This window comes from Marmota marmota, unplaced genomic scaffold (assembly GCF_001458135.2).
Source record: "Marmota marmota marmota unplaced genomic scaffold, marMar, whole genome shotgun sequence".
Taxonomy (NCBI): Eukaryota; Metazoa; Chordata; class Mammalia; order Rodentia; family Sciuridae; genus Marmota; species Marmota marmota.
This window is the reverse complement of record NW_026000005.1, coordinates 10,619,370-10,646,743: the sequence shown is the minus strand read 5'-3', so window position 1 is coordinate 10,646,743 and position 27,374 is coordinate 10,619,370. Positions and strand designations below refer to the sequence as shown.

At 35.0% G+C, this 27,374-nt stretch overlaps 3 protein-coding genes across 20 annotated transcripts in view; 2 read left to right on the top strand and 1 right to left on the bottom strand.

The window, feature by feature from the left end:
• Window positions 1–2,981, bottom strand: part of Pms1 (PMS1 homolog 1, mismatch repair system component) — a 115,270-nt gene extending 112,289 nt beyond the window's left edge. For 7 of the 14 annotated variants that reach the window (XM_015481148.2, XM_048808166.1, XM_048808168.1 and 4 more), the window contains exon 1: window positions 2,862–2,981. The gene's annotated coding sequence lies outside the window, so the exon portion shown is untranslated. Of the gene's footprint in view, window positions 1–2,511; window positions 2,655–2,791 lie in introns of those variants that run through there. The other 7 variants (XM_048808163.1, XM_048808162.1, XM_048808164.1 and 4 more) reach the window with 4 other exon arrangements.
• Window positions 2,982–3,029: 48 nt separating this feature from the next.
• On the top strand, window positions 3,030–15,287 carry Ormdl1 (ORMDL sphingolipid biosynthesis regulator 1). Of its 4 annotated transcripts, none has more exons than XM_015481147.2 (4): window positions 3,030–3,166; window positions 4,788–4,968; window positions 9,886–10,037; window positions 13,708–15,287. In XM_015481147.2, the coding sequence occupies exons 2-4, from the start codon at window positions 4,795–4,797 to the stop codon at window positions 13,841–13,843; spliced, it is 462 nt and encodes a 153-aa protein (XP_015336633.1). In that variant the 5' UTR covers window positions 3,030–3,166; window positions 4,788–4,794; the 3' UTR covers window positions 13,844–15,287. The 4 variants fall into 4 exon arrangements, with proteins under 4 accessions (XP_015336633.1, XP_048664134.1, XP_048664133.1 ...); XM_048808177.1 differs by lacking the exon at window positions 3,030–3,166 and adding an exon at window positions 3,181–3,303; XM_048808176.1 differs by lacking the exon at window positions 3,030–3,166 and adding an exon at window positions 3,283–3,307.
• Window positions 9,917–27,374, top strand: part of Osgepl1 (O-sialoglycoprotein endopeptidase like 1) — a 24,243-nt gene continuing 6,785 nt past the window's right edge. Inside the window, exons 1-4 of one of the 2 annotated variants that reach the window (XM_015481146.2) lie at window positions 9,917–10,037; window positions 22,024–22,510; window positions 23,997–24,240; window positions 26,929–27,316. In XM_015481146.2, the coding sequence (XP_015336632.1) occupies window positions 22,423–22,510; window positions 23,997–24,240; window positions 26,929–27,316 (720 nt within the window). In that variant the 5' untranslated portion in view covers window positions 9,917–10,037; window positions 22,024–22,422. Of the gene's footprint in view, window positions 10,038–22,023; window positions 22,511–23,996; window positions 24,241–26,928; window positions 27,317–27,374 lie in introns of those variants that run through there. The other variant, XM_048808174.1, reaches the window with a different exon arrangement.

Genomic DNA, 27,374 nt, shown 5'->3' with positions numbered 1-27,374 from the left:
TTGAGGGTGTTAAATAGTCAAAAATTCATAAGTATATTTTACAAACATAAGGCAATACTAATTGGCACAGCAGAAAAACTAACAGACCGAAGACAAACAGCAAAAAAACAAATAGGTCTTGGGATTCATCTTCTTACACATCAACAGAAGCAAATCACTTAAATTCCTCTGTAAAAATAATTCATTTGTAAAAAGAGAGATAACGCCTCATGACTTATTGTAAGGATCAAATTAGACAGCATATATAAAATGGTAAGGGCTTAAAATGTACAGTATTATGACAAGAAATCATTATGTAAAGAAATGCTGGAATTTTTTAATACTAACAATTACTATCTAATTAATCTATACATTTGATTTAGTTTTGGAGAACACAGTTTTAAGAGAAGCAGCTATGAATAGCTACTTCTCAATGATCTTTTGTGGCTCTCCAGGGTTGGAAGCTTAGTTAGTCATCTGGTGGACAAACACAGAACAATTAGGCAGCTCCATTATCATAACATTCACACAAATTAGTGCTATCCAAAACAAAAGGCACTTTCTCTCCTCTTCCAAAGCTTTAAAATGGCCCCAAGTCTAAGAGTATAGAGCTACACTGTGTAACTTAGTGGCTAATCATTTAGAATTGGGTTAAAAAATCTTCTACCTTAGTTTGAAAATCCCAAAGACCTAAGAAAGTAATTTTATCAGCATTTTTCCTGCACCAATATAAACATTAAAATGGTGTCCCCCTTCCCATCAAGTCACCATTACCTTCCCTAGATATGCTTGATTTTATTTACTTTTTCTTTTTTTGTGGTGCTGGGGATCAAACCGAGGGTCTTATGCATAACATACAAGTGATCCACTAGTGAGCTTACACCTCATACTTAATTTTAAACTGGCTCCATGTTATTCCCTGATCCACCCAAACATCTAACAATTTTTTTTTTTTTTCTGGACTCCAGGGCTGATTCACCTACTTTCTAAATACCATCATTTAGATGATCTGGAGGCAACCTAAACTTATTATGCCCCCAAACAATCTCATAATCTTTCTCTAATGAACTTTCTTTCTATATTTTGTTTGTAATAATAAGAAGAGCTAACATAAAAACTTCATATACATTATTTCATTTAATCCTCACAATATACCCTCATATATTATTATTCTTCCATTACAAATGAGACTTAAAGGCTTGATATATTGCTCAAGATCACACCACTATTATATGCCAGAGTGTCCAAGGCAGATGGACACTCTGGCATGTTTAACTTCAAAGGACAGTTCCACTGTAGACTTTCCATCCAGACACACAAAACAAAATTTAGAAATTAAAGACATCATAGCAATTCTCACCCTCTACCACCTGGCATCCAGTCCTATCTATCCTACTTTCTAAATATTTCTCAAAATAATCTTCTGCATACTGACTGTTCACCAGCTCAACATTTCTCCTCTGACCTACTATAGCTGTCACCTAATTAATACTGTGACTCAAATATCAACCTTCCATTATTTATTTTTCATTTAAATTTCATCACATTGCTACCTTAAAATTTTTATAAGATTTCCAACCACTAACTAGATTAAATCCAAACTCCTTAATAACTGGATCTTTATCTACCTTTCTTATCTCATCCCACCATTCCCAAGGCCAGTCCTCCTACACAATTTGTCTCTCTAAACATAGTAAACTCACTCCCTTAGCTCACAGGGTTCCTTCTTCCTAAGAGGATAATCAGCCTTACAGATTTGGGTTAAGTATCCTCAAGAAAGCCTTTCTTTTCTGTTCCAACTCCTACTCCCTTCAATCACCAGTAAATTAGACATTTCTTCCTCTGTAATACCTTTTCTTTATTTTTAACTCAAACTCATCCCAAATTATTCTATTTGTTTGTCCCTTCCTCCAGGTTCAGAGTGCTTTAAGGATGTAGTTTTTATAATCACTTGTCCCTAGAATGTAGCATTCTACCATGTGTATCAAATGACCTCTTTTTAAAAGTAGAAGGGTTGGTGTCAGGCTTCCAAGTCACAGCATAGAATAGAATAGAATGTCTGAGAATGTCAGGATAGTCAGTCGTTCATTTGTGTTGAGAGGAAAACTGAATACTCATAAAGAGCTGAGGACCAGGAAAGTCAGTTAAGGACTACAGAAAGAAAAGTAGAGATCAGAGAATTCACAGATTTTAAGGAGAACACAAATTATTTAAAGAACAAAATAAATCTAACCCAATTGTTTTCACAGAACCAACAGAAATACAAAATATTTACATACAGATAACCAACGTTCTCCAAAATCAACTCTGAAATGTTTCTGAAATATTTCAGCAACGAAAATCACAAGCTTTACATACTGCGAAGGTAAAGGAAATTTGATTTCAAAGACGATTCCAAAAACTAATCAAGTTTCCTCTCACTCCTCAAATAAGATCAGTTTTTGGTATCCACATTTCCTCAGGATGCCCGTTCTCAATAGAGATAAACGCCGAAAGACATCGGCAAAAATAAGGATTAAATGAAGACTTTACCTGTACCCCTTGCAGGTCACCAAATTACGTTATAATACGTCACACTCGCTTGCAAGACTAGTTACGGCTGTGGTGGATTAAATTTTCTGCTAGGAAACAATTTATAAAACCTGTACCCAAGAAGGTTTGGGAAATGCACTGCAACAAAATTCAAAGCAAGGCACTGAGGCGCCCAGCTCCGCTACACCCACTTCCCGCCCCTGGAGGAGGCGCCCACCGCGGCCTGCTGCGCTCACGCTCCGACTAAGACAAATCGAGGAGAGGGAACCGTCGAGCCTACCAGTATATCAGAACTAATGCCCATTAGGCACAAGACACTGTCTTCCAGCTCGCGCAAGGTAGGCAATTACCATCCACCAGCGGCAAGCAGCCAGCGTCCCTCGCGGAACCCAGGCCCGGCCACTAGAGTTGCCCCGCTAGCCCTTAGCGCACGCGTGCTGCGGGAAGGGCACCGCGCGCCTCTTAGTCCCGCCTTGCCCGGGGAGGCGGGACTGGCGCTGCTGGCGGCCAATCTCCTGGCGGTGAGTGCGCTAGGACGGCGTCGGCACGCGCGGCGCCGCGCTGGGGCAGACTTGGCTTTCGTAGCGTGAGCGTAAGCTGAGGTTGCCGCTGGGTTACTCTTGCGCCGTGCCGGCCGCCGGGAACCGGGCGGCGGGTAAGTGGATACCAGCGCGTGGGGCTGTGCTGTTGTCTTGGCTGGGAGCGAGCTTCTGGAGGCCCAGGATCTACTACGTGGAGAGGGGCCCGGGCTGCACCCGGGGCGCTCTGCCCGGCCCTGCCGGCTAAGCGGCCGTAGGTACTCTCCCTCAAACCCTCGCTGTTGTGCCATGGCCGTGACCGGAGGTGCGACGCGACAACGAAGGTCAGGGTGGGGGTTTCCACCCGCCTGGAGGCTTCCGGGGGCGGTCTGGTAGGCTGGGGAGTTCCAATGCGGGCCGCTGCGCGTCGCCCTCTCCAAAGGCCTGGACAGAGCTGAGTCTCTTCACTGTCTGAGAAGTCATCGTCTGCGGGCAGTCGAGAGGCGCGGCACACCTGCTGGGAATGGTTTCCGAACTGAAGTAGGATCAGTACCACCCCAGCTTTGCCTGCCGCTGACATGTGAATTTTAGGCCTCCTTCGAAAATTGTTTGCGAAGACAGTGTGGAAATTGGGAAAACTATCTTAAGTCATGTTCTAAGTACAATTTATAAAATTTAAAAATAAGGTACCATAAATGATGGGTTTTTATAGTAGTAGAAATATTTACACACGAAACTAACTTTTGTCTTAGTGTAACTAACTTTCATCACCTTAAGCCTTGATGCCTATTCCATAGATCTTGACAGAGTAAAAGGACATTATATTCCAGAAACACTTGCTAGGATATGGTTATGAAAAAATTCCTCTTTGCTAGCTCTGTAGTAAAAAAGAGTCAATGTATATTTTTAATGGGGGGGTTCTTAAAATGTAATCTAACCCCATTTCCCCCCTTCTTAGACTTCTAATAGATATTCTTTAGGACAATTTGATATTGTTTAAGGAATTCTTAGACCTAAGTAAACATTATAATTAAAATGACTGAGGGCTACTGTCATTTTTTACTTTGGTGTTTATTTTGAATATAAAAGAGGAAGGGAAAACTTTCAAAAAAGGAAGAAAAACTAAAGTTTTAGAGTTATTGAAATATTCGGAAGAAAGATTTATTGCTTTTTTAAATCTAGTGTGTCACAAAATTGAGAAACAAACCTATCCCTGACCACATAAATTTTACACATTATATCAACATGTTCTTTCCAGGTTCAGTACTCAAAAAGGAGTGCTTTGAACTCTTTGACTACTGCATGGGTACAACATTACATTAGATATAAGCATCTCACTACTCAGAACAGACTGGCTATGTCGGTTCTTTTTTTTTTCCCCCTTTTTCTTTTTTTTAATGTTTATTCTGTTGGTAAATTTAGCTCATGACTTAACTGTGCTCATAATGTAAAAAAAAAATAGACATTTCTCTTTTAAGTTTGAGTTTTCCTGTCCATTATTTCATTCACTAAAACTGACATCTTAGAAGACAAGTTTTAGGAAAGGGAACCATAAAAATAAGTCTTGTTTATCTTACCGTTAAGTAAGATATTAAAGCTTCTTTGCTGCCTATACCAGCATCTGCAAGTAGCACATTTTGGAGGGTGTGTGTTCTATTTCAGAATAACAAGGAAAAGTAATCCTGGTAATATTTCATTGTGTCAGAATTAGGAGTATTTAGATTTCCAGCTATATCACTGTTTATTTTTTCTCTTCAGAGCAAACATGAATGTTGGAGTTGCCCACAGTGAAGTGAATCCAAATACCCGTGTAATGAACAGCCGGGGTATGTGGCTGACATATGCATTGGGAGTTGGCTTGCTCCATATTGTCTTACTCAGCATTCCTTTCTTCAGTGTTCCTGTTGCTTGGACCTTAACAAATATTATACATAATCTGGTAAGAATTTCACCTTATTATAAACACTTAAAATCTTAAGAGAGAGTGGTTGCCAGAGGCTAAGGGGAAGAGGGAATGGGGATTTATTGTCTAATGGGTCAGTTTTAATTTTGCAAGATGAAAGAGGTTCTGGTTCCATAACAACATGAATGTACTTAATACGTTACAAAGAAAAACATGGATAGTATTTTGTGGGTTTTTCTTGTTGTAGGGTTGTTTTGTTTTGTTTTTTGTTTTCTGGCTGTGCTGGGGATCAAACCCAGGGTCTTGAGCATCCTAAGCAAGTCCTGTACCATTGAGCTATACCCGCAAACCAACAACTTAGTGTGTTCTAACAGATTTATAAAGATATAGTTCATATACTATAAAATTCACCTATTTAGAATGTATAGTTCATCCCCTACACTATAAAAAAATTGTACAATTCAGTAGTTTGTAGTGTATAAGTGTCAGTTTTGAAGAATTATAATCTGGGATAGGATTTTATTTTTTTCTACCACACTTTAACATTGGACCTTTCTTCTAAGTGGGACTTTTCCTCCTATTGTTTGTATAGAATCTGTCAATCAACCAGAGTATTTCAGAAGCAATTGTGATTTTTGGTTACCTACAATCCAATTAAAATCTTTTATTTTAATCCTTCTAAATTGTGTACATATACTTTCTTGTTTCAGTAGAGATTTTAAGCTTAATCATGTTTAGCATCTTATGATGCCTTCACTGTATTTGTTCTCACTCTCTCTGTATATTAACTGTATTGTATTAGCTCTACAAAGTATCAGAAATTTGACTCTACTGATCATATTAATGCAGCCCTGGCAGCCCTGGAATTTGCTTGTTAAAAACCAAAACCCACTCACACAACAATCTTGATAGTGACTTTTCTTGTCTTTAATGCCTTAATGAAGTAGAATGAAAGAAAAATAAAGTTAATAGAGAAGTTTAATTGAATACAAATGAACTGTTTAAAGATATTTTTAAAATGAAGAACTCAGAACAATAAGAAAAATGTAGAAGAAATAGATTTTTAAAAATTAACATTTATTTTACATTTTTCTGGAGTATACTTGAAATTGACCAAAGGGGGTCAAGGGTGACATGCTGGTGAAAATGATAGGTGAATATTCATTTAGTCCGTTTTATGTGATAGACCTTAGTAGGTCAAACACTGTTGTGTGTATTTGTTTGTAAGACATGGTTCTTACAAACAAATACAAATACAAACAAATACTGTGTTGCAAAGACTGGTTCCAAATTCTCTGGGCTCAGGTGATCCTCCTACCTCAGCTTTCCTAGTAGCTAGGACTAGAGGCACATGCCATAACATAACACCCAGTGAACACTGGTTTTCACTTCTGTGAAATATTTGACACTATTACCCTCTTTTTATTGAAACTCTTCCTTGGCTTCTATGGGCTCACTTTCTCTAAGGTATATTTCTGATTTCCTTCTCAGTCATTATTGCAGGGTCTTTATATGTTCTCTTTTCTTTTCATAAATATTGCTGATCCTTTTTTTTTTTAATCTCTTGTGCTATATATTCTATCTAGATTACTTCATCTACCCATATTTTGAGTTTCTACATGTAGACTAATGATACTCAAATGCATATTACCAGATCACTATGCATCATAAACCAAAAAAAGTACCATCTAAACTCATCATATTCTTGATTTCTGATTGTTATTAATCTTATCTAGAGACATCAGGGTCTGCCAGATAAACCAGCCAGACAGCTGAATGTCAGTGGTAAAACAATTGATATAATGTATCATTCAGACTGAAACTGTTTTAAGAATAAAAGGGAGCTCTAGTAATAACTACTCCAAGAGAATAGGTGTAAATCAGAACTGTCCTATGCAAACCAGGATATGTGGTCCTCATTTTCTTTTATTTTCCCTATCCTTTTGGTCAGAACCCTTCCTGTCTTTCTGCTTTACTGTCGGCTATATCCCCACACCCTCATTTTTTTCCTCAGGTAAATTACTCCTGTAAAATTATTGTTGGTGCTCCTCTACCCTCCTCTATGCCACTGTGGCAGAGAAATGTTTTTAAAATTCATGTCTGCATTTTATGTATTCTTTTTTTTTTTTAATCTCTGGTAACAGGCATTGACCCAGGGCCTCACACATACTAGGCAGGCACTCTGCCACTGAGCTACACCCTGAACCCACATTTTATTCTTTTTCACTGTCAAGTTACACTCTCAAGTCCTTCAGGGATTCTCCATTGCATATATGGTAAAATCCAAAGTTCTTTGCGCAGCATCTAATACAAGTTAATAAGAGTGTAAAGGCAAGAAAGGGACTCGGCCTTAACCATCTCTAAATACAGTCTTCACCATCTCTAAACTCTGGCAATAAAGGAAATCAACTTGCTCTCACTTCTTTGGTTTGGCTTCAGCTCTGTTTTTTAATACTTTCCTATCCTTCTTGCCTGATTTCTGTTGAAGACTATTCAGGTTTACCTCTTTCAGAAATCTATACATCTCTACATTCTATTATCACCTATTTATCATAGTTTCATAATTAGTAGTAAATAGTAGTTTATTGCCTCTTTTGTGGAGTTTTTTTGTTTGTTTGTTTGTTTTGTTTTTTGTTTTTGGAAGTGCTAGGGATTGAACTAGGGCTCTCTACCACTGAGCTAATCCTTTTTTAAAATTCTGTTATGAGTCAGGGTCTTGCTAAGTTCCCATGGCTGGCCTAGAATTTTCCCTTTTAAAATGGCACATGTCTTAAATGTATTTTAGAAGTTATTCCCTCTCCCCATACTCCTTGTTTTCAAGTTGATTAACTTGAATTGAGGCACAGTATATGGTCATGAACAAATAAGCAATTGACACCATGTAGGAAAGCAAACTTCTGATTTATTATTAGTTCACCTAACTCAGCCACCCACAGATGTAGCAATTACATGACTCTGAATTTTAAGTTTCCTTTGAAGATAGCTTACATTAAACCAATTAAAAATGTGAAATGCATGTTGAATGCTTTTAAACATGGGAAAACAAACCTAATTATTGCACCCAGCAGAAAAATATATTTACCTCTCTGAACCATATAATAGAAACCTAGTGATTCTTTTTATACAGTGCTATAACGCCCAGCATGATATTTTAATGCTTCACAAAATTATTAGCCTTAAAAATGAAAGAATTATCTTTATTTGATTAAGGACTAGCCATGAAATAAATATTCTCTTTTCTATATGAGAACTTTTAAACATATTGGGGTAGAAGATATATAATCAAACATACTGTTTTGGAATCACAAGAGAATTTGAAGGCACATACTTTCTGCTTCATTGTTTCCTTTAAAGCCCTTATAAAAATGGTTTCCTAGTGCTTATAGCACAAACAGGTCTTGGATTAATCTTGTCTTCCAATATATCTAATACTTGCCGGTACTAGCCCTTTTTCCTGAAGTATTCAGGTTAATGGGAAAACAAACATTACACAAACAACTCTTCACACAATATAGTGTGCTGCAATAAAAGTATTTTCAGTGAAATTGTATGCAAGCACATAAACAGGTGGTTAATTATTACTACTGAGGGTTTCACTAAGGAGTTTTCATTTGAGCTGAACCATCAACAATGAGGTAGTTGACAGGGTAGCATCAAGGCTTCTGCCACAGAAACAGTCCTTTCCTTCTGTATTTCCCGAGTACTCTAGTGGGGCTTTTGATAGCAGTGTCCGCCTTACCTTCTAGTTGTTTTGTGTGTGTTTTTTTCCTTAGCATCCCTTAGAAGACTGAATGTTTTTTCAAGGCTGGAGACAAGTCTTGTTGAATCTCATATGTGCATACGTGTTATGTGTCTTACACACACAAGTCACCATTAAGTGTTTGTGGACTTCAACGAAGCCTGAGTTCTTTCCTCCATAGGTTAGGTGTTTTGCAGCTAGTTAATACTATGAAGCCAACCAAGCTTTGAAAGATACAGTTCTTTTAATCTGGTTCAATATAAAATCGCAAAACATTTTTTTCTATATATTTCTTAAAAGTTGAAGTAGAAAAAAATGACTTCATATCATGGCTTGTAAAGGGAAAACAGTTTCATAATAATATTTAGGCTTTATGCTCTTACTAGTGCCTCAAACAGTGATTGTGAAATGAATAAAGGACTACTTATCAGTATAAATTAGCATCATAATCTCAATGAAACCAAATCGAGTATACATTGTTTTTGCTATTTACTACAAAATTAGATGTGAAAAATATATAGTCAGAATAGCTCTTAGCAGTGTGTTTTACTAGCCGAGCACAATAACTCATGGTCAGCAACTCAACAAGACCCTCTTTTAAAGTAAATAATAAAAAGGACTGGAGATGTAGCTCAGTAGTAAAGCGCCCCTGGGATCAACCCCCAATACCAAATATGTTTTTCTCTAATTTTTTAAAACCTGACTTCAAAAGAAACACCATAGAGGCACAGTGGTGATTTTAAAAGGGAATTGAGTTGAACATTATACTTATTACATCAAACCATCTTTGTTGCTATGGAAGATAACTACTAAAGCAGAGGTAAGTATCATCAGATTTACTAATATAACGTTGAAGAAAAGTTTCCCTATACATTTGGAAAAAGGTAATCCTGTTTCTAGGAAAGGTGTTAGATAACCTAACTGTAATGATGTGAAACTACCCTGATGATACTTTTATCTTCAACTTTATGAAAATAAGTTACTTTGGATTAATCTTTTACTGATTTTCATCCAATAATATTTCTATATCTCAGAAAGTTTTATTTGCCATGCAGAAACTGGCCAGAGTCTTTAATTGGTTATGAAATCTTAAAATTTGAACTGTTCAATAAAATCATACACTCATAGATACCCTGGAACCAGCTTTACCCTTAACTCACTAGGACAAATTTTGTATTTGTTATTGGTTATATATCACCTTGCTTGTTTTTCAGGGGATGTATGTATTTTTGCATGCAGTAAAAGGAACACCTTTTGAAACTCCTGACCAAGGTAAAGCAAGGCTCCTAACTCATTGGGAACAACTGGACTATGGAGTACAGTTTACATCTTCACGGAAGTTTTTCACAATTTCTCCAATAATTCTGTAAGTGGCAGAAATATATAAGTATAAAGAAGATTGGGTAATAGGAAGTTGTCCATTTATCAGATTGAATTAGAGTTAGAAACAAAATATTTTGTTGAAAACTTCTATCAATAAGTAAGTACCTCAGATGTGGTGTAAGGCACAGGCAAGTTATTTAACAAGTTGATGATAAAGCAATTTTCACTTCAGTTAGTACATTTGGAGACATTACATGTTCTTCAGTATACGTAGACATTCTAGGATATGTAGTTTAATACATGTCCTTAAGTTTCATATAAGAAAATTAAACACATGATCATATCCCGTACTGCACTATCAGATTAATCTCACTAAACAGTAATTTAGAAGATCAGAAGAATTTCAATGGCAACCCAGCCTTATTTGGATCTTCAAATTCTTTGGGAGAAGAAAATATAGTTTAGAAAAAGAAATTCTGGGCTTTGCATGTAGGACAGACCTGACTTGAATCCTGTGTCTTCCATTTATTCAGCTTAGTCTGCTCACGTATAAAATTCTAGCTAAAGATACCTAACTTGATGCTATGAGAGATAAATAAGATAATATCTATTTGTAAGCTATCTTAATTTTGTATCTTGTATCTGATTTTCTCTTATTATTTGATATCAGGGCTTTCCATACAATCCTTTCTACCTCATTTTCCATTTATCTAAGTATTTTATCCCCACCCACTCTCACGTGGTTAAGCAAGCTCTTCTGTTTTGCCCCCACCTCACCTTAGATACAACTGGCAAAATTGTATATACACTTTTTTTTTTTTTTGCCTTCTAAGAGTGTATAAGTACATAGATTGCTTTGAATCCCAAACTCAGTGTCTTGCACATAATAAATAGGTTCACATATGTCTTAATTAACACTCTACCACAGAATTCAGACATAATGCTATATCCATGATGGAATCAGTGTAGTCTGGGGTAGGTGGAAAGACTTTCAGGAGGTGATGGAATTTTTTAAGCTAGATTTAAAGAGTCATAGATTTGGATAGATGTTTAAGTAGGGATTACATTTTCAAGTGAAGGAATAAACTGATCATAAAGTCATGGGTTTCTTTTTCTTTACATTTATAGCATTTTATAGGAACTTTGAATTGGTTTAGTTATGACTCTTAAACCTCAAAAGTCAAGCACAGTGGCACATGCCTATAAAACCAATAACTTGGGAGGCTAAGGCAAGAGGATTGCAGGTTTGAGGCCAGCCTCAGCAATTTTAGTAAGACCCTATTTAGAGATAAAAAGTAAAACAGGCTGGGAATGTAGATCAGTGGGAGAGTGCTCCTGAGTTAATCCCCAGTACTGGGAGGCAAGAGGGCAGGAATTAACCTCAAAAGAAAAATGTCTGTATGGCCTAACTGAAATAAATATTAAGAATAAAAATAAAGGTTGTTTTAGTCCTAAATTTGAGATTTGGCTCTGTTGTTTTCAAGCTGTGTGACTTTGGCCATTCTTGAAAACCTCAGTAGCCCCAAGAATTGTATCTTTTTTTTTTTTTTTTCTTAATTTTTAGTTATAGATGGACACAATACCTTTATTTATTTTTTAATGTGGTGCTGAGAATTGAACCCAGTGCCCCATGCATGCAAGGTAAGTGCTCCAGCACTGAGCCACAACCTCAGCCCCAAGAATTGTACTTAATATATGTAATAATAACTATCATGAAAACAGTCAAATAATTTCTTAAAATATTTTTTTGACTCACAGGTATGATTTCAGCTATTCTGATTAAATTCCTTACATAACTAAAGAAACAACATTGAAACCATCTTTATAGCATTGATTTTATTTTTATTTTATTTTTTATTTATTTTTTGTGTGTGGTGCAGAGGATGTAACCCCGAAACTTACGTATTCTAGGCATGTGCTCTATCACAGAGCTATATATCCCTAGCCCCAGTACTTTTCAGAGTGCTTTCCAATCTTCATATTTGATCGTAATTTGTCAGGTAGGTGTGACATACAGTGTTATTCCAGATTTTTAGATAAAGAAACAGATTCTGTTGGGCACTGTGGTGCATGCCTATAATCTCAGTGACCTTGGGATGCTGATACACAGGAGGATAGCAAGTTCAAGGTTAGCCTTAGCAACTTAGCAAGACCCTGTCTCAAAATACAAAGAAAGGGCTGGTGGTATGACTCAATGGTAGTGGGCCTCTGGGTTCAAGCCTCAGTATTAGAGGGGCAGGAGAAATATTCAAATGTATGACTGTGCTAAAGATCTTGCAGTTATTTGGAATCAAGAGCCCACAATCAACCCTAAATATCTATCTTCTAACTCAGGTCTCCAATAGATCCATTAGTAAATAAATGCTTTTAGGCTTATTTTTAATGCATTTATATTTTTTTAAGAATCAGATAATTTTCATATAATCTACACACACAATTAGGTTTCATTAAAACACCAGGTACATAGGCTAATAGTATGATAAGATACACTAAATTTATTTCAGCCTATCAGGTTATAGATTAAACCTATAATGATGACAGCAAATCAAATGTGCTTACTAAATGCAACTGATAACCCTGTTTTATTCCGTGAAGGAAGTATAAAAATAGTCTTCAAAGTCTATGAAAGTGGGAAGAAACAATATAAAGCAAAAATCAAAGAATATGGTTTACTCAAGAAAGAATTTTCTGGCTACTTTTGAAATAGATGTAGAATTTTTCAGTCTAAACAGTTCTGGTGATGATGTATACAGTTGTCTGATGTTTTCAGACATATTTGGAAATAGCTGTTCTTTTCTGACCATGTTATATATGTCTCTTCCCTGAGGAGAAACGAATGACAATAGAGGAGAGGCTATTAGAATACTTTCCTATGTTCTCTGAAAGTAATTAGACTGACAACTATATGGAAACTAAATTCTTAGTTTTGATCAAGTAAGGCATTATGTTGATTCACATCCTATCAATGTGAGAGTGCTCTTTGTAGCCAGAGGATATATTTGCACTCTTTATATCCTTGGGTAAAACTAGATGTTCTGGGCTCATTTTATGGTCTTAAAGGTGGTTTACACTTATTAAAACAAATTCTCGGATGGTTAAATGTCTGACTGTGTGCATGTGTTTAGTTATAGCAAAACAGTTGTAATTTTACAACAATAACTTTCAGGTTTCCAGTTGGATTGATTATAGACCTGTTCAACTATAGTACAAAAATGAGAACATCAAAAGGACAACCAGTTATTTATTTCTTTCAAAGATACTGAATTGTACTACCAAAACCCTAATTTTTCAAAGGTTTACAATAGTGATTCTTAACATTTTGGTGAGTCACAAAACCCTTTGAGACCATGATGGATGCTTTGGATCCAGAAATATATACATAAATACAAAACTACATTTGAAGTCTCAGAGGGCATATGCAACCTATTTTGAAAGCTTTCCACTTTAAGCTTCTGCTAAATTGCAGTGCATTCTATTAAATGTATTGAACATAATTACAGAAATGCAAAATGTGCACCACCACTAAACACACTTTTAAATACCAATCTAAAATAAACTTGGACCTAAATTAAAATTTTTATTTTAGTGATCCAAAATGGTTTTACTTTTAGGTATTTGTGTTTGGTGGCCTTTTTTCTACCTTTTAATTTTTTAAAATTCTAAATAATTTCATTTTTGGATGTTACATGTATTCTTGACTTTTATCTCAACAGATATTTTCTGGCAAGTTTCTATACGAAGTATGATTCAACTCACTTCATCCTAAACACAGCTTCTCTTCTGAGTGTGCTTATTCCCAAAATGCCCCAACTACATGGTGTTCGGATCTTTGGAATTAATAAGTATTGAAATGTTTGAAACTGAACAAAATTTTTACAGCTACTGAGTTTCCTGTAAGGAAGGAGTAGTTGGTAAACTGCACTGTTTCTGTGATAATGTGAAATGAGAGGTATCTACATCAGAGGACCAATTGCTGGTTCTTCAGATGCTGTCTTGAAGTGCAGAATCCTACTAAATGATGCCTCTGTTTAATACATCTGGTATATTTTGGAAGAAAGGCTGTATAGGCAGGCTGGGCAGGCCCAGCGTATAAGTTAATTGCAGTATAGTGAGGGTGTAGTAGATAAATCCAAGGAAGTAAGATATTTGTAAGAAACTAGGACCGGCTTAATTATAATGATGGACATGACATGAGGAAAAGAAAATTTTCAGTCCTTCAGTGACAATTAGTTTAGGCAGACTTAACATGTAAATCGGAATCATCTCTATAAGTTTATTATAGATTACTTTTATTACCATATATATTTCTCTTATGTAAGAGGATATATACTTATTTTGTACAAACCAGTTTCTTATGAATTATCTTATGAGTGTGGGGTTTTTTGTTTTTGTTTTTTTGCTGGCTCAGTATTATGTGTTGATAGATGAAATTATTTTTGCATTTATTATATTACATAGTTTTTGAAGGTCCACCTTCATGACTGATGCTGGAAGATACCATCTGAGTCAGCATTCTAATTTTGGAACAAAACAGATTTACTTGGTTTTCCAGACACAAGGCTGCTAATAAACCAGTTAAAATAATTTATTTCAAGAAGTTAAAGTACAGGGTTGTTTATAGGTGCCTGTTTTTTAGGTTTAAGAAACTTAATTGGTAAAGTCTGTCATTCCTTAGAAAAGGAAATATAAAATGGACAGCTACGTAGCTACCTGTGGTCTAGCAGTAACTGCTTCTCTAGCCATAGTACCAAAGTAAGTAATAGATATTTTGTTTTAGCAGGTCTGTAGTAAAAGATAAGATTGTCTTTCCTTAGTCCTGCTCTCAACCCCTATAGTTTGCTTGTTAATATTTTTACTTTAAACACATGAGTCTTAGTATAGGTAACTCTAAATGGTAACTATTTAGAGTAGTGATTATATTGAATTCTTGTGACTTAGGGAAGTTACCTATAGTTGCTAACATTAATTGCAAGAAAAAACTATACTTGAGAAGCAATCACATTTAAAAAAGAAACAAACAAACAAACAAAAAAACAAAGTTCTGATAAATGATAAAACTGAAAAACTGAGTAATACATATAAACAAAATTGAGTGAAAGGAGTTTTTGACCAACTTAAAGATCAATCTCTGTCAACAAACTGACTTTTCAGGTTAGTGATCATTGTTTTGTATTTCAAAAGTACTGAGTTTAGAAATCAGTTGTATGATACTGCCTTTGTATATTTGTCTTATGTATTTTTAAATAACTGGTAATGTATACTTTAATAAAATTTTTTCCTTGGTGTAAGATTATTTCAAAAGCTTTCCAATTCAGTCATCAATGCTATATTGACATTTTCAAGTTAATTTTTAAGCAAGTTAAATTTTAAGGTAATTAAAAATACTCCTTTGTTACTTCAAAGATACTTCAAAGATACATTTTCCCTTTCTCCTTTTAGTGTTTTAAAAATATTTACTCAATAGATATATGAGGGCCCACTCTATTGAAGGTGTTACAGATAATTTGTAAAAAGACAAACCAATTCCCTCCCTGGAGGTGTTTACATTCTAGTCAAAGGACAGATAATGAATAAACAAATACATATTATTTCATGTAATAATAAATCCTATGAAAAAAAAAATTAAGCAGATACAGGCCTGACTCAGAAGAAATTCTTCACTCAGGATCCCAAGGTGATATTTGAACACAAACTTTGCTGATGTGAAGAAACAAGCAGTTGACTTGTGAGGCTGAAGCAAGGAGGATTGTGAGTTAAAAGCCAGCCTTAGCAACTTAGAAAAGCCCTAAGCAACTCATTGAGACCCTGTCTCTAAATAAAATAGAAAAAAGGGCTGGGGATGTTGACTCAGTGGTTGAGTGCCCCTGGGTTCAATCCCTGGTACAAAAAAAGAAAAGAAACAAGCAGTACCAAGATCTGGGGAAAGAAAGATGATTCCCAGGAGGTAATGACAGATATTAAGGGTCTTGGGGCAGAATGGAGACATTGAGGAAGAATAAGACAACCATTGGGACTAGATAGAAATAAGCAAGGAGAAGAAGAATGGTAGCATGTGGGATTCGAGAAGTAGGTAGGGGCCAGATCTCAAAGGACTCTTTAGATCAAACTAATAAGCAGATTTTATTGTAAATATGACTAAGTCATTAGAGTTTTATACAGAAGATTAAATAAATCTAATTTTATATTAAAGATCATTGACTAATGTTGAGAATAAGGGAATAAAAAGCAGGTAGAATAGTTGGAAAGCTACTGCAGACAGGAAGTAGCTCAGACTAAGGAGGCAGCAGATCAGTTATTAAAAAGTGGTCAGATTTGGGATATATTTTGCAAGTATAACTCACCAGACACTGATGTATTGAAAGACATGGATGTGTTGAATGTAGCATTGCAGGAGGTAATTAAAGTGACTCCTAGTTTTGGGCTATAAATATCTAGGTGAATGATTGTGTTAATTATGGAAAATACCCAATTTTATGAATTTATGCAGTAATATCTTTTAGTAACCAAAACCTAATAGCATGCAATAGTTGCTACTAACTTCAAGTCAGGAGACATAATGGCAATTTCTAAGTAGACATGAGCTTGGAAATGCTACTAACTTTAGTGTATCTTTCCTGCAGTGATATTTATTATGGACTGCTAATGATGATTTTCTATTTCCCTCATTCCTTCTATATTTATTTATTAGAATTATTCTGTAAGAAAAATTTGTCTCTACTACTTTATTTATTCATTAGTTTACATTATAGACCCATCAGTGTTTTATTCTTTGGGTTATAATCCTTTGTTGTCATTAATTTGTTGCTCATACTGTCCTCTATCTTTGACCATTGGAAATTTTTCCACGTTAGTTCCTATGTCCTTTTGACCTGCTCCTTTTTTTTTTTTTTTTTAGGCAGGGGGAGATATTGTCTATGGGACTATATCTTTGTAAATTAGCTGTGTACAACTATATATTGAAAAGAGTTAGAAAAATCCTTAGAGACCATGTAATTCAGTTTCGTGCCTTAGCTTGAATCTTCATTAATTACCAGTCCTCTGTTCAGTTCTGTTTTAACAGTAATAGAGGAGGAAATAACTAGGGGGAAAAAAAAACCATAGAGTTGATAAAAACATTGGTGGTTGCTAGTGACTAGATATGGGGGATAGTGCAGAAGGGAGGAAGTTGATCAAAACACAACATGGAGGACCCAAAGGTGATGGAACTTTTTAAATATCTTAACTGGCAGTGGATATGTAAAATACACATGCTAAAATTTCATTGAGCGAAATGCGCACATGTATAGGCACACACAAGTATAAGTAAAACCGGAAGTTTGAATCAAATCTGAATTATTTCACTGTCAATATTCTGGTTATGTTATTGTGCTATAGTTATGCAAGATATTACCATTTGGGGAAACTGGGGTAAAAGATCACTCTGTACTGTTTCTTGCAAGAGCATGTGAATCCATAATTATCTCAATTTTTTATTAAAAAATAATTAGCTTGGTAATGGAATTTAGAACTTGTTTTACATTGATCTGAAGTCTAATCCATATTCCACATAACTCTTCATCTATTTAAAGATAACATTGAAACAGCAGCATTGAATAAACATTACCATAGTCCTCACTACCTCACCATTTTCCAAACAATATTGTTTCAAATTTCTCCCACTTTCCTAATAATTGTGCTCTAAATTCAATAGGCAAAGAGATGTGACATGATTGTACTACCACTTCTTTTGTTCTCAATGCTTTTTTTTCCTTCAGTGCAACCTAATATCACTTGCTATTTTGATAGCCAAATATCATTGATTCACTTTAATAGTCACTAAAATCTCACATCTTCAGCATGTAGTGCTATTAATGAAGGTTTTACCTTCAAATGCTTATTAAGTGGATTTAGTAAACCAGGAAATATAACCAAAAAAAAAAAAATGAACCTGGTATTCATGAAGACAACAACCCAGTCAGTCAGTATAAAAGTCTAACAGTATAGAAAAGACTAGTTCACAAAACAGTAACATGGACAGTACCTGGTGTGGGTAATATTAGAGAGGCCTAGGGAAGGGGGAAATAAGAATAGCCTGGTGTCAAAAAGAAAAATTGTGACACTTTGCAGGTTTTTATTTCAGTTCTAATTAAAAATGATTAAGCAAGTAGTTTGTGTGTGTGTTTAAAATTTCTCATTTAGCTAAAAAATGAATTCATAAACATCAAATTCAGAATATCTTGGGTGTATGTGCACATACTGCTTCAACTGTGTTAGGTGACATTTTATCTACCTTAACTGGGTATTGGGCTCACAGAACTTGTTTATCTTATTCTCAGAACTTTTCCATAATCCAAAATATAGTTAGAAAAAGGTTTAATAAAAATATAAGTAAAACAGGAAGTTTGAATCAAACTCCATATCATGATTTGTTATTCAAACCCTTGATAAATCATGATAATGGAAATGATTCACCTATAGCTCTTAAGTTCTGTATAATTTTATACTTAGTAGATAACACCAAGTTTATCATTGTGTCCTTTCACTCTACATAAGTACATGTTTACAAAGATAATCTCAAATATAAGAAGTACAGTAAAGGAACAAACCAAATTCATTAACACTGTAGAATGAGCTTTTTAAATTTATTTTTTTAGTTCATGATAGAACTTTTTATTTTATGCATTTACTTATATACAGTGCTGAGAATCAAATCCAGTGTCTCACACATGTGAGGCAAGCACTCTACCACTGAGCCACAACCCCAGCCCAGAATGAGCTCTTTTTAAAATACAAAATATGAAAGGATTTTTTTCTGACTTCCCCATTATACAATTATAAATTATTTTTATTTATGATATTATTTGGAAAAATTTCCAGATTTTTCAACTGTTGTATATTTAGGTTGATCATATTATCAAGATAAATATGCATTATTTTTTCATTTTTATCATTTTTTAAATGTGAACTCAAAAGTTAACTGATCTATTGCCTGTTGCCTGATAAAATACAGTGATCCTTTGAAACATTTGTTCTATGAATTCTACTCAAACCATATGCTTCTCTAATAGCATTATCATGACATTTAACAATCAGAGTGTATAGGGAAACAACAAAGAGATTCACCCTCTGTCTTCCCTACTGAAACCACACTTAGACCCTGTACACTAAGATCATCTGAGTATGGAGACTCCTCAAAAATCAAAATTACCATATGATCCAGCAATTTTGAGTATATACAAAAACGTGAAAGCAAAAACTTGGAACAGATATTTGTACACCCATGTTCACAGTGGCATTTTTCACAATAGCCAAAAGGTGGAAGCAACTCAAGTGCCCCACCAACAGATGGTTAAAATGTGGAATATATACATAATAGAATTTAGCCTTAAAAAAGAAGGAAATTTTTATACAAATTAGAAATGAATAAACCTTGAAGACATTAAGATATGTGAAATAAGCCAGACATGAGGACAAATGTCGTATGATCCCACTTACATGAAGGAGTTAGAGTAATCAAATCCTAAAGACAGTAGAATGGAAGTTGCCAGGGGTTATGGAAGGAGGGGAAAGGGCAGTTTTTGAATGGGTATATAATTACAGTTTCAGAGATGAAAGATTGGAGGATTGCAGAAAAATGTGACTGCATCTAATGCCACTTAACTATACACTTAAAATTATAAATACGTACATCATAAAAAAGACAATCTGAAAGTTAGATTGTAAAATAAGCATAATGGCTTAGCAAACATAAAAAGCAAAATATATTCCAGAAAGCAGACCTGACAGTATCACCACTAATAAAAAGAAAAATTTTAAAATATCACCACTAATAGTAAAGAAAATTAGGAGAAAGGCAAACAGTAGCATATTTTCAGCATAATCCAAAGAACAAAGGATGTAAGACAAACGACATAATGGTTTACACACGTAATCCCAGCTACTCCGGAGACTGAAGCAGAAAGATTGAAGTCAGCCTGAACAATTTACCATAAAATAAGAACAGGCTGAGGATGTTATTCAGTGATAGAGCACTTGCCTAGCATGTGCAAGGTCCTGGGTTTGATCCCCAGTACCACAAAAAATAAGACAGTTATGTGACTCAGTGGGAAGGATTTGACTAAGGCGTAGAAATATTAGTCACTAAAAGCACCAAACTCATTTCCATTCTGTATTTACCAAGAAATCCTCTGATTATGATTTGGATTTAGCTTTAATTGTAATTTGGTCAACACAAAGATGATGATCAGCAACCGCAACTATTCTAGCTCCCCTTCGCTGCATTTCTCACAACTTAATACGTTAGCATCAATGCTTTTTACCCAACAATTTCTTAGCAATCTTTGATGTGTAATTCAGTACCCCAGAGTCCAGTCACTTCCAGACCTGATAAGGCAATTTCAAGCCTATTTAAAGAATCAAGATATTGAAACCATGTAATCACCATGCTCCTGCCAGGCCACTGGATACATCTGGCAGTTTACTAGGCCTTCTCCAAGCCACGCCTCTCAGTGTACACTTTCCATTTCTACATCCATAATTCTGTATTGCCTATTATCTGTCTTTTGCCACTAGACTGAAATCCTTAAGGAGGGGAATGGCTTTTATCTCTTTAGTTCTAACAACTAATAAAGTTCTTAGCACAAAGAAAAAAAAAATACGTGATGAAAGATCCAGCCAGATGCAATGAGAGGCTGAACCCAGGAATTTAGTACATATCAATCCTGGGCAACATATCAATCCTGTCTCAAAAAAAAAAAAAAAAAAAAAAAAAAAAAAACCCTCTCCAGTATAGTAGAAAAAAATGAGGATGTATTCCCTCACTTCCTAAATTTGTGCTCTAGAGTTCTGCTATTCCACATAGTGCAGCATAGAGATTTGGTACTGTCAGGAGTGTTTAGACCAGGAATCAGCTAAATGATATGTTAACATACACAAAGGGATAACTCTTGACAGCACAGGAGAGCTCTGGGAGACACCTACTGAATGTAATTTCAATTGTTAAGAAAAATAATACCAGCTATGAAAGGTTTCATGTTCAGACTAGATTCCACTATATAACAGAAATAACTTCTATCATATAATCAAACAGGATGACTAATTTTTCTTAATCTTTAGGTCTTAATTCTTCTTTTATCCTTTTATTTGGGAGTGTATGTTAACAATGCACCCTAAAGAAAATATGAGTTTTTCTGGCAATTAAGAAAATTGGATCCAGAGCCATATGGGCTGACTTCTAATCCTAACTTGCAGTTACTAGCTGTGTGGTTTACAAATCATCTAAACCCTGTGGCCCAGTTGCACCTAATTGCACCTAAAATGAAGATAGTAACTACCTTTGGGGGTTGCTGTAAAGATTAAATAAATTAATTTACCACAGTGCTGGGTACATAATAAATGACACTTTACTGATATATTTTCACATAAATGAAAGTTTGGAAAAACGTTAATTTCGAACCAAAAACAATCTCAACAGTATTGTGGTAATTATGCATTTACTTATTTGTATCTACCCCTAGAGTGTTCTCTGTGACTTCTCCACATACTTCACCAATCCTTTATACTCAGCACTCAACACCATGTAAGACACAAATACACACACATACACTGCACTGCACTATAAGGCCCTTATTTACTGAAACCTTAAAGCCTTGCGAGGGGAGAGAAAAAATTCTTGGAATGTATTTATTCAAACAAATGGCAACAAGTTCACGAACTAAGAAAAAAGGATATGAATACATTCCATGCTGGAGATTGCTTACACAGTAAGCAGGGACTACATAATGCAATATGAAAAGTATTATTTTAAAAATATTTACAACGGCCATTTACTTTAAGATTACAAAAATAAACCAAGATCTTTTTACTCTTAGTGAAGAATTGGGAGTAACGGTTTAGACTGTCCGACCAGAAGCACGTCCGTTCTCTGGGAACTCGTGGCAAATTCTTGTGATAAGTACGGTATTAAGTATTTCGGGCCACCACATTCTGGCTTGGTAGTAGTTCCCCTAAAAATGGAATGGCAAATAATCTACTTCATCCTTTTCTCACAGTGGCAACCAAATTCCAGTCAAAAGCGCACACAAACTTGTTTAGGAATGTAGCGCAATGTTAAACGAATGCAAGTCTGCATTCGGCTTCCTCTGGTTCAGTCACTAGCTATGTGACCTTACAGAAGTCTGGTTACCTACAAATCTGGAAGAAATGCACCAGTGCACAAACGGAGACCGGGGCAAAATCGGACATTCAACTTCTCTTGCTAAGAGCGCCAGTTTCCATATGAAAAAAATTTTTTTCATATTGTGCTTTATATGTGTAATATGAGTTGTAATGCATTCTGCTGTCATATATAACAAATAAGAATAAAAATTTTAAAAGAAAGAGAGAGCAGTAACGCGGCTTTCTAGGGCTGCAGCAACCAGGGCAGGACGAGGGACGCCAACACGGTGCTGATGACATCACTTCCGGGGCGCCAGTCTCCGGTTTGTGCCAGAGAGAGGCAGTCAGCCGGTTTTGCTAGGGAAAGGAGACGAGTGCTAGGTACTGAAGTTCGGGAGGGAGGAGGGTGGAATTGCTAACCTTTCGCCTTTCGCCCCACTATGGTTTCGTGCAACTGGAGAAGAGGTTTCCCCCTTAACTTAGAGCAGCCCCCTACCCTTTTTCTTAGAGCAGAGATCCCATTGCCATCCTCGTCACCCGGTCACTCAGCAGCGTTCTTGCTCTGAAAGGGAAGTACTTCTCACAATCTGCCCTGCTCGGATTGAGTTACTGCAAATCTATTTCTCTGTCTGGGCCTCATTCCTTGAGCTGCCCTTTGCGACTAGGTCGCTCATCTCTAATCTCTGGATGTTCTCTGTTCAGTTTCGATATTATTCGCTGCCTTTTTAAACCCCTAATTTTGTCCATTCGTGTGATAGGGAAAGGACCTACTTTGCAGTGTGAAAATACTAGGGTGCTTTAATGATGGATTATTAATTTGTGGGAGAAAAACGAGTTGAGAAGAAACTTGTAATGATAAACCTGGTGGCAAAAAAAGGAGATTTAATTCCTAAGATTGTAATTAAGGATAAAATATGTGTTGGGTTGCACTATTTTAGTTTAGATATGTTTCTTTAGGATGAACTTCATGAAAAGACTTATTTCTAAACTACAAGATTGCGTCTTGATGGGTGTGCATATGTGTGTCTTACATGAACTTTTGTTTTAAAACCAAATGATTAAATTTTGAGAAATGTTTCCAGGAAATAGGATGCATTTATTTTTATCTGTTCTATTTGCATTTGTTGTTTGATATAAAAAAATAAACATTTTATCTTGGTTTTAACTATGAAAAATAGCAGTTTTTAGAGAAATATCCATGTAATTAATATTAGTTGTTTTGTAAAGAATAACGAATAGATTGGTAAGAATGGCATGAAAACAATATTACAAGTTGAGCATCCTTATCCACTTATCCAAAATGCTTGAGAGCAGCAGTGTCTCAGATTTCAGACTTTTTCTTTTTTGTTTTTTCGGGGTGGGGTGATGATTTTGGAATATTAGTATATACATGAGATATCTTGGGAATGGGACCCTAGTCTAAAATGAATTCAAGTATATTTCAAATATACCTTACTTTATACTATTGCTGGAAGTTAATTTTTATATAATATTTTAATGTACCTGTTTTGACTGATATAATTCATGGAGTCAGGTGTGAAATTTTCCACTTCTGTCATCATATCAGTACTCAAAAAATTTCAGTTTTTGGAGTGTTTCAGATTTTTAAATTAGGGATCCTCAACCTGTAATATTACAGAATGTTTTATCTGATTTCTCTTTCCCTCTTGAAAAACCTCATACTCGTTAATACTTTTATTTACATCGACAGGTTGCTGGAACTTTTATAAAATTTTGGTAACTCTTGCAGAGTTTCTTATAGTTCTATAAAAGTATGTATTGAAAAATAAGTCACACATATTATTTTGAGTGGGTTAATTGCTAATGTTAGTTCCAAGTAATGTTTGTTTCTATAATTATTTTCCAGGAATTATCTATATACTAGTAATAATGCTAATATTGAATAAGACAGCACGAGTTTTTTTTAAACCATCCAAAAGGAAAGTTGATGGATTTTTAAGAAGTTTTAATTTTCATCCTGGAACACTATTTCTTCATAAAATAGTATTGGGTATTGAAACAAGCTGTGATGATACAGCAGCTGCGGTGGTAGATGAAACTGGAAATGTGTTGGGAGAAGCAATACATTCCCAAACTGAAGTTCATTTAAAGTAAGTAGACTATATGTTTGTTATCCCTACCTTTTTTGGAAAAGTATAATGAGCTGGGCTTGGCACCTCATGCCTATAAATAAAATATATTTTATTTCAAAATAAAAAATTTTACAAAAGGATTGGAGATTTAACTCTGTGGTAAAGTGCCCCTGGGTTCAATCCCCAATACCTCTTTTTAAAAAGAGGATTAGGGTTCTGGCTCAGTGGTGGAGCATTTGCCTGGCATGTGTGAGGCACTGGGTTTGATTCTCAGTACCACATATAAATAAATGAATAAAATAAAGGTTCATCAACATCTAAAAAAATTTAATTTAAAAAAATGGAACCATTCTTTTGTATTTATTATGTATAAAAGTTAAATTTTAGGAGCCAAGTTCATATTCCTTTGTGTTAAAGCCTATAATAATTACTATAGAAAAACCTCAAACATCTGACCCTGGCTTTTATGACTGTCTACAGTTAAATTTCCAACCTTAGCTAATCCTGTTGCCAAAAAGGAACTAAGCTCTTTACCAGCTCTAGTCAATGATTTTCTCTCAACAATGCCTTTTCTTTCTTCAACATGTATGTTTTATGGTCTTAACTCATTACCCGACCTCTACCCCATATTAACCCCTGAAAAAAAAAATCCTATTCACATTTATACAACTTATGTTGTTACTTAAATAATGATGCAGTGTTTTATTAAATCTTAAAATAGTGCAAGGTTTATAAACTCAGATGTTTGCAAGGTTATATAAATAAGTGGGCTAGATATAAAGGATAAATTATCTGGAGAAGGTCACTGCTCAGCTCTACCCAGTTGTTGCCAGGCAGGACTATAAGACCTATGTCATTATCAAAATTTTTAAGAGAAAGTAAAAAATCCATATTTTTAATGTAATAGCTCCAGATTTTAAAAAATTATTGGCTAATTCAAAACATGTTAAAATATGCCTCCAAGTCATTAATTTAGAACATCTGATTAGTGAAAAGGGCTGGTATTTTGGAATCACAGACTGGTATTGAATCCTAAATTAGGCATTTAGTATTGGCTTTGTGACTTAAGGCAAATTTATTATCCTCTCTGATTCTGTTGAGATTAGAAATAATTTACGTAAAGAGACAGAGTAACCCTTAAATGGTAACATACTATATGAAAGGGACTACATGACAATGAAATACTAAAAATTTCTTCCCTTCGAAAAGCTGAATCTAATCAGAGACATAATGTATAGACTATAAGGAGATCTAGCAGAGCAAGGCAGCATCAAGTGAGTATCAAACAAGTGGTGCAGATGATAACTGTAATTACCACAGTCTTTTCAGTTTCTACTGGGTGTACTAAATTTTTGAATCTTTTTGAACATTTTTCTTTTCTTAAAATAAAACGTATCTTTGAACAATTAAGGAATATAAGAATGTGTTGAAATAAGATAATTTCTTTTTGTATGTATTTTAACTATTAAGTAAATATTAATTGAATATTCTAGTGATAATTTGCATTTCTGTGTGTAGAAGTATCAGGTCTTGCAACATCCAATTTTTAAAATTTGTTCTAATTAGTTATACATGACAGTAGCATGCATTTTGACATATTATACACAAATGGAACACAACTTCTCATTCCTCTAACTGTACATGGTGCAGAGTCACACTGGTAGTATAGTCATACATGTATAAAGGGTAATAATGTCCATCTCATTCCACTGTCCTTCCCACCCGCAACATCAGATGTTTGAAGATGATTTTCTTTTTAGAGTAGAGGTATGTTTTCAGTCTCTATATTTTATTGTACTGCTTCTCAGATTGTAAAAATCAGTCTTATGCTTGCATAATCATTGCTAGAAAATTTGCTTTCTAATTCTTTACTCTTCACATTACACTATCCTACATGAACCAAAAATCTTAATTACCAACTCTTGAGAACTGGATTCCCAAACTTTTAGGATTGCAAGCTGTCTGCTATCCTGCTGTAACCTCAAGTGCAGTCTTTTTAAAAATAAACTCATCTTCACAAAATTTCCATCATGTTTCTCAGTGTTAGTATTTCTTTTCTTCCAGTCCTTCCAGCCAAATATCTGAATCATCTTTGATGACTTGGTCCTCCATATCCTTATGTTAGTTATTAGTTATTATTACAGATTTGAAGGCTTTCCATCCCTTTCTTTCCATTACCACAATCACCCAGTTTAAGATATAATCACTTTACACAAATGATTTTTGTTTTCCTCTTCAGTGCTGGGGATCAAACCCAGGGCTGTGCACATGCTAGGCACATGCTTTACCACTGAGCTATACTCCCAGCCTTTTAATCCAAATACTTTTTTGTGATGATCTCTTTAAAATTCTCTTTATGTTCAAGGAAATTTGTTTTCCTAAAATATAATTTTATCCTGTCCTTCCCTTATTCAAGACTTCTTTAGAATGCTTTCTAAGATTGTTTTGGTGATTTCATTCATTAACAAGCAAATCTATGGGAGTTCTGTGTACCAGTTTGGAAAATCAGAAGCATCCCTTCATACTGAATTCATAACATCATGTTTAGTTCTTATCATAGTTGCAGCATTATAGACCACAATTTGAAAATCCTAATGTTTTCAGTTACATAATGATTAATTTGAAATCATGCATTCAGCTATAACATAATTTTTCATTCTTTATTGTACAATCATAAAATTATAATAAGCTGTTCTTTTGTTTCAGAACAGGTGGGATTATTCCTCCAGTAGCTCAACAACTTCATAGAGAAAACATTCAACGAATAGTACAAGAAGCTCTTTGTGCCAGCGGAATATCTCCAAGTGTACTCTCAGCGATTGCAACTACCATAAAGCCAGGACTTGCTTTAAGCTTAGGAGTAGGCTTATCATTTAGTTTACAGCTGGTAGACCAGCTGAAAAAGCCATTCATCCCCATTCATCATATGGAGGCTCACGCACTTACTATTAGGTTGACCAATAAAGTAGAGTTTCCATTTTTAGTTCTTTTGATTTCTGGAGGTCACTGTCTCTTGGCATTAGTTCGAGGAGTTTCAGATTTTCTGCTTCTTGGAAAGTCTTTGGACATTGCACCAGGTGACATGCTTGACAAGGTAATTATTTAAGAACTAATTTCACTCTCTTTTTTTTTTTTTTTTTTTTGATACTGGG

Excerpts from the sequence above, each read along its gene's own strand:
- Ormdl1 (XM_015481147.2), top strand. The coding sequence starts at position 4,795 with ATGAATGTTGGAGTTGCCCACAGTGAAGTGAATCCAAATACCCGTGTA. Across the intron at positions 4,969-9,885 it reads CAAATATTATACATAATCTG|GGGATGTATGTATTTTTGCA; the intron begins GTAAGAATTTCA and ends CTTGTTTTTCAG. Across the intron at positions 10,038-13,707 it reads ACAATTTCTCCAATAATTCT|ATATTTTCTGGCAAGTTTCT; the intron begins GTAAGTGGCAGA and ends TTATCTCAACAG.